The sequence below is a fragment of the Patiria miniata genome, unplaced genomic scaffold (genome assembly GCF_015706575.1).
Source record: "Patiria miniata isolate m_02_andy unplaced genomic scaffold, ASM1570657v1 HiC_scaffold_29, whole genome shotgun sequence".
Taxonomy (NCBI): Eukaryota; Metazoa; Echinodermata; class Asteroidea; order Valvatida; family Asterinidae; genus Patiria; species Patiria miniata.
Window position 1 is genome coordinate 13,984,500 of NW_024037068.1, and position 7,172 is coordinate 13,991,671.

General features: G+C 43.4%; 1 protein-coding gene across 1 annotated transcript in view; it reads left to right on the plus strand.

The window, feature by feature from the left end:
* The window catches only part of LOC119735601 (centrosomal protein of 164 kDa-like), a 45,849-nt gene that overhangs the window by 29,669 nt on the left and 9,008 nt on the right, over nucleotides 1–7,172 (plus strand). The window contains exons 22-26 of the mRNA XM_038209367.1: nucleotides 2,121–2,233; nucleotides 2,716–2,926; nucleotides 3,816–3,923; nucleotides 4,421–4,544; nucleotides 5,766–6,503. Of these exons, the coding sequence (XP_038065295.1) occupies nucleotides 2,121–2,233; nucleotides 2,716–2,926; nucleotides 3,816–3,923; nucleotides 4,421–4,544; nucleotides 5,766–6,503 (1,294 nt within the window). The remainder of the gene's footprint in view (nucleotides 1–2,120; nucleotides 2,234–2,715; nucleotides 2,927–3,815; nucleotides 3,924–4,420; nucleotides 4,545–5,765; nucleotides 6,504–7,172) is intronic.

The following is a 7,172-nucleotide window of genomic DNA, read 5'->3' on the forward strand; positions in this document are numbered from 1 at the left end:
TTTTCAAAAAAGACAACCAAAATGAATTAAATTCTTCACAAATATTGTTTGTAACCATTCGGAAAGATGTATATGAAAAGTTTGTAAATGGAGGCAAAATATCTGCAGTAATGTTATAGTCACATGGTGTTTATCACAAATCACTATAAATCTAGGTATACATTTAAAGTATGGTGTTCCATATATGCCATCGGTGTGCATTTTTGGGCGTCGCATTTTTAAGCTCTGGCCGGGATCATTTTGATCGATTTCATGCGAGACTTTCATGCAAGACAGCCAGAGCTAATGTGCACCTGCAGTTGTTTTCTTTTAATAATTTTTTTGGTTAAAAATGTGAATCGTTCTGACATAATGAGACAGAACTGAGCAGAGGTCGAAATGAGAGTTTGTGGGTGTTAGGAAAGACAATAAATTTCTGCTTACAATACTGTTTGTTGAACTTCAGTCGGACATTCCGTTGACAAGTTATGGCCGTGTAAAGTTCACGTTTATCGACACTGCAAAAAAAATTTAAATACTGAGAAAACAGGCCTGTAAAGTTTCAAGTTTATTCATAAGGTTACCATCATAAAAATTTAAGAAAAGTGCTTTAGAAGTATCCACGCACAATTTGAGATATGGAGAGCCATTTGGTCATGTGGTAAAATGGCTTGCAGTTTGATAACTGGGACCAGGTCAACAAACAGACATAACTTTCTTATTTTTGCACATGTGACCTTGATTTTTCCATCCCATAAAGGGGAAACATTCAAGGAACAAACCTTATGTACAACACCTTTGATTTTAATCACTCCTTGGCAGTGAAAATCTGGGTTGAAAAAAAAGTGAGTTTTCAACTTATGGTCCATTTTTCACGCTCTAGTGATTTCAGCATGACTGAGCAAACAATGTGGTTATGGGGAGAGCCAGGTCAATAAACAGTTTAAGGAAAGGGTTTAAAATATGCCTCTGAAGGAAAAAGGAACTTAGACCCCGTTCCCACTTGATCCACCAATTGGGGGATCTGATCCACCTTTTGCCAAATTGCCGGATCAGATCCCCCAATTGGTGGATCAGATCCGGCAATTGTGTGTAGTGGGAACGCTAACCGTTATAAGGTGGATCAGGATCAGATCCACCTTTTCTGATCCACCTCTGGACCAGGATACAGATCCCCCAATTGGTGGATCAGATCCGGCAATTGCCGGATCACGATCAGATGGGAACGCAAAAGGTGGATCTGATCCGGCAATTTGACCTGTTAACATCCGCCCGGTGCACGAGTGGCGCGAAAATGTTGCGGTTTTATGAACGAAGCAACACGTTTCGGGCGTGTAGCTCATGTGAAAATTTCCAACGTACACAACATGCACAATAAACAACCGCTGAACTACGGGCTAGCACCGCGCATGCACGATGCATGCATAACTACACTAGGCCTTTTACAATTTTCGTTGCGTATTCGTCCATTTTCTAAACCTTTTTCATTCGTGAAATTTCACTTATTTTTCCATCCATAAATGCCTTTGAGTCCGCACTCACCAAAACACTTCACTTTGGCACAGAATCATAGAAAAGCTTACGAGTATGCGATGAGAATAGTGCCGATAACGCGGTGCGTCTGGAGGTGACAAATCTGTAGTATTGACTATAGAAAATTGGAAATGAAGTCGTAGTACATCATGTGACCATTTCTAACCAATGAGAAGCTTCAGAACCAGGGAATCCCTCATCGATGCATTGGTTTCTGCCGTGATGTCACACAATGAGCGGCGCTGTTCGATTTCACCAGTTAATGCACGCACGGATCCTCTACGGATCCGTGATTTATGTCGGTGAATTCGCGTAATTTTTGTAGGTGAATTCTGATACTGATACTGATAGCGCTGTTTGAAAACTGACCCGTCCTGGCCTAGCATGCAACACTGGCACTCCCACCAGTAATTCCGAACTCAGTGACCTTTCGGACCCAACATTTCCGTACGAAAAGGTGGATCAAGCATAAGTGGAAACGCGACTTGCGGTTTCGTTGCGGTAAGATAACGATCACAACAAAATGCCGGATCTTGATCCACCTTTTCCCAATTCAAGTGGGAACGCGGTGTTATGTTTGTAAGTTTTTTTGATTTTGCAATTAACAGCCGGAGTACCGGAGCAGAAAGCCCAGACGGCAGGCCTGGGGCCGATACGCCACCGACTCGGACGAATCTGAAGACTTCACTGAGGTGGAGATCAGACAACGCATGCATCAAATGTAAGACCATTGGCAAGTCTGACGTTTGGGGGGTGGGGGGTAATGTCTTAAAGGCATATAGGATTATTTGCCATTCATCTCAAAAGTAACGTACCAAATTATTATCAAAAAGCTTACCTGGATTACAGACCGTAGGGCCTACTGGTACAAAAACACCTGTGAAATTCTTTCGTTTGGCTTGCTGTCATTTAGAAGAAATCAAGAAATGTAGGTGATTTCCAACGATCAGTCAATTGACTGATTTTTGGAAAGACAGAGTGCTGTTGATGAAATTGTGTTTCGTGATCAAAAGGGTGTTCAATTTTATATTGTTTTTTGGCACTAATTTCTCGAAAAGTGTAATATCCACTGAGTTGAAACTTCAACAGGGGTAGTTTCAATAGGTTAGCTGAACATTCTTTGGATTTTGTGTGGTTTTGTTATTGGCAACGAACAAAATGCATGAAAAGAAATGATCTGATATGCCTCTAATCTCTCCACAGTGACACTCAGTCCCGACTCCTGGAGGAGAATGGTGCCATCCGCCGTGCCGGGGAGTTCCTGCGGCGACAGCGGCTGGTCCTGCGACAGCGCCAGAGGGCGCTGAACGACGCCAGGCAGGAGTGGAGGAGAGACCTGCGACGTCAACAGACGACTGGGTTGTCACCGGCTGGCGCGTCCATCCTGGAGGACGTCAGGCTGGGACTGGAAAGGGTATGAAAGGACCCAGCATTGGACTTTTTGTCTTTTGGGTTATATTTCTTTAAGTTCACAGTGTATTGTTGTGTTTCACACTGAAAATTAAAGTTGTCGTAAGTTGCTGCTTTTCTAGCATTACAAAAGCTGTTCACATCTAACTCTTACTCTTACTCTGGCCACTTCTGTGGGACATTAGTGATGGCTCCCAAGATTGTCTTTCTGTCAGGCAACTATGAATTTCCCGTGGTTGTAGCTGGGTGCCTTGGCACAGTGTATCAACATATGTGGTCATTGGTCGTCCCACGTTTCGCTTTTTCTGGGTTGGCTGCCAGAGAATCAAGCTGGCCACTAGTTGGTTGCTGGATCTTCTGCAATGCCCTGCAAACTGGAGCCGTCTCTTCTTGATAGTAGTTGTTACTTTTGGTAGTTGTCTGTAGAGCTCTTGATTGGTTGTGTGACTCTTCCAGCTGGAACTCTAAGCAGTCTGGTGTAGCAGCCATCAATTGACTTTCTTAGTTTTGTTGTCATTGTCCAGGTTTCTGCTCCATAAAGGAGAACACTTTCAACAGTTGCCTGGAAGAGTTTGACATTGAATGAGATATCAAACAAACAAAATCCGCCCACATTTTAGTCATGGAATCATTTTTCTAATTTTTTTTATTTTTACGCTTTGCTTGTACAATAGTAACCCAAACTAAAGGCATTCCTTTTGCCAGAGTGTTCCAGATGCCCAAAATATAGATAAGGTAGGTTTTTTTTCGTCAAAATAAATGTACAAATTGAAAAAACATTGGGAGAGAAAATAACAAAAGTTTTGAAATCGACGGGGAGAACAATTTTACTAAAATTGTTCACACACCCAAAAGGGCTAGGGTTAAGCGAGTACTTTTATGTTTATCAAAAGGAGGCCCTGGAGCTTGACAAGGCCATGGTGGATATGTCGACCGGTCGCAGACTCGTCCGAGAGAAAGCCAGCGGGATCAAGAAACTGGAGACGTCCATGCAGGACGGGGTGAGTTAACGTTGGTTTGCATGGGACTTTAATTCGGAATAGTTGCCTTAATTGTAAAGAATGAAATAAATTCACTGTAACATTAGAGGTGATAAATGCTGGGCCCAATTTCACGGCGCCGCTTACCAGTTAGCAGAAAAGATGTGCTTACTATAGCAGAAAATTGTGGTAACTTATTAAGCACTATTTCGTGGTGTGGATGTGCTGATGGTTGCGCGCGTATCGAGATTGATTTCTATTGTTACGTCACTGATTTAAGCAGCTTTTTCCTCGGAGATTAACGTGCCTTTTGCTGTGCTTCCTGCTTATGGTCTGTCTGAAATAGACTGAGGTTCTGTTAGCTAAAAATTCTGTGCTTAGCAGCGCTATGAAATGGGCCCATGGTTTGTTTTTTGGAAAGCTTGATGGCAGAAATGATTGAATTTTAAAATGCCCTACTTTTCATTTGCTGTGAACAAAAGAAATTTTGAAAATGCTGGCTTTTCTTGTTCCTGCAGATTTCTGGGAGTGAGCTGGATGTCAACTTTCCACAGCTGTCAGTGCCCAACCTGTCTCTCAGCGATTCGTCTAGTGCCAGCAACACCAGCATGAGCGACGTTGAGGAAAAGAGCTCCAAATTGGGTATGAGGCCTTCCTGTTAAAAGTCGAAGAGGATACATTTTACCAATGTACATGTGCTTAGTGGCAGGCCAGGGGAATAATTGAAAGTGGCCACAATACAAAGTAACACAGACCATGCAGAGAATATTTTTACTTGTTCTAAATCATTCATTTAGGCTATCAGCTTCGGCCAATAATTGGGCCACCGGTATCAAATGATCAAAAGGAGCAATGCTCATAGCGGTATTTGGCGAGGTATGCACATCTAGAGTTGGACAATGTGTGATAGCTTTGCAGTGTGAGCGGTGGCAGTTTGTTTGGGTGTTATCACTTTTATTTTTTTATTTTCAAAATAGCCGCCAATGTGCTTGTTACCTGAATAATTATAATGGCAACAAGCATGTTTTGACCTCCATTGTTTAACAAAAAAAGGGATTGCACCCAAAAGCTGCCACCACTGCAATGCTATCACATATTTTCCAACTACAGGGGTGTATACCTTGCCAAAAAAATCACAATGAGCATTATTCCCCTCATTTGATACCGACCAAATCCCCAGGCTGATGGCCTAATTACCCCCCTTTACGTTTTGTTCGTTGGCAACTGAACTTTTAAAATGCTGTACCGCAAGAGAACTTGCAAACATCTGGAACCCATGACCTCCTGGGAACACACAAAGGGCAAAACCCCAGAGTAATAGAAAAATATTGAGATTTTATCATAATTCAGAGAAAACATTTTGTTGTAGGAAACATGGTATTCCTGTGGTTTCAGCAATTCTGTTGCTTTGATTGTAGAAAATGAGAAATTGGTTTAATTTGAGGAATTATTATTTTGCTTTGGTTGTAATAATCATGGTATTGCTTAGGTAGTAGGAATCATGGTATTGCTTTTATTGTAGGAATCACGGTATTGCTTTTGTTGTAGGAATAACGGTATTGCTTTTGTTGTAGGAATCTCGGTGCTGCTTTTGTTGTAGGAATCACGGTATTGCTTTTGTTGCAGGAATCATGGTATTGCTGTTGTTGCAGGAATTGTGGTGTTGCGTTTGTTGTTGGAATTGTGGTGTTGCTTTTGTTATAGGAATCATGGTATTGCTTATGCTGTAGAAATCATGGTATGTTGTAGGAATCATTGTACATGTACATGTACATGTATTGGTTATATTGCAGGAATCATGGCATCGCTTATTTTGTTGGAAATCATGGTATTGTCTTTATTGTCTTGTTGAACTCATACCAGGTACTTCTCCAGAGAATCAGGCCACTGCATTGCTCGCTCAGCTGCAGCAGATGCTCCAGAACCAGCAACGAGTTTCATCAACCTCTGTCCCCAGCCACAACCCTGCCCCCGGCAGCACGAATCCACCAACTGGCACCGCTGCGGATCCCGTGGTCTCTTCCCTCAACGTCATCAACCAGCAGTTGTCCAACGTCATGGGACTGCTGCAACAGCAGAGTCAGAACATGTCGCCCTCTACTGGTGACAATCTGAGGACAAATGTCCCCAAGCCAAGCTCAACTGCCAGTGCTCAACCCTTTCCAACCCACGCTGGTACCCGTCACGCTGGTATCCATCACGCACCTGCTGGAACGCACGCTACCGCGCCACCCGAGTCCCGTTTACAAGAACCCAGAATGCCACCCTCCCATCATGCATCTGGTCAGGCATCCCACAATGCATTGCCGGCCCACATCGCTTCCCAGTGGTCTCATTCCGGACCCTCCCCCAGCTACCAAGATGCAAATGGATACGGGACTATCCCGACGACAGACTACACCGGCTACTCTGGGCCAGTCGGAGGTAGTTACCCCCGGACCATCCCTACCTCTAGCTATCCATTAGGCTTGTCATCCCGTATCGGAGCTCCAAACAGGGTCGTGCCGAATGTAAAATTTGACGTATCGTCGCTCCGTACATCTGCACCCCGAGAAACAGCAGAGCAGGCCCTGGAACGGAAATGGAAAACCTACTTTGGAGGTGAGACCAACTTTCTTGACTTGTTTTTCAAATCATGATCAATGTGTCATGGATTCAAGATCACCCTGCCTCTCTTGATCAATAATGTTTGCAAAATGTGCCCTGCTCATTAAAAATGAGTCTAATTTCCTTATACACTGTAACAAAACTTCTCGGTATCTCTAAGGCCAAAAAAAAAAAGTCTCCGGTTTCTGGTATGGAGCTTGCCCCAAAAGTGGTGCGGCGACGCGGCTATTTTTTTTTTACCTGATTTTTTTGCTTCAAATGTTGGCTGATGACTGCAAATGGTGTCGACTAAACTTAGTGCAAATATATAGGAGTCCAGAGAGGCCACATAAAGCTTATTCTCGACCAAAACCCAATCTAAAAACACGTTAAAATTGTGCAGCAGCAGGATTCCAGTCAAACCAGTGAGTTTGGCGGTTTTGAGACATCATCTTTCACTGAAAAGAAAACTTGTTCATTTTGCCAACGCGCATGGCTACGGCGACGCGCGCGCATACCAGAAACCGGAGACTTTTTTGGTTTGGCCTAATCCTCCGGGGTATTTGGTCTAGAAACCCTGCCCAACACACCATCATGCAACATAATTCAAAGTGAGAACCCTGCCCACTGTTACAAGTTGATGGCTCACTGCAGCAAGGTTCCACAGACTGTGTTGCATCTGGC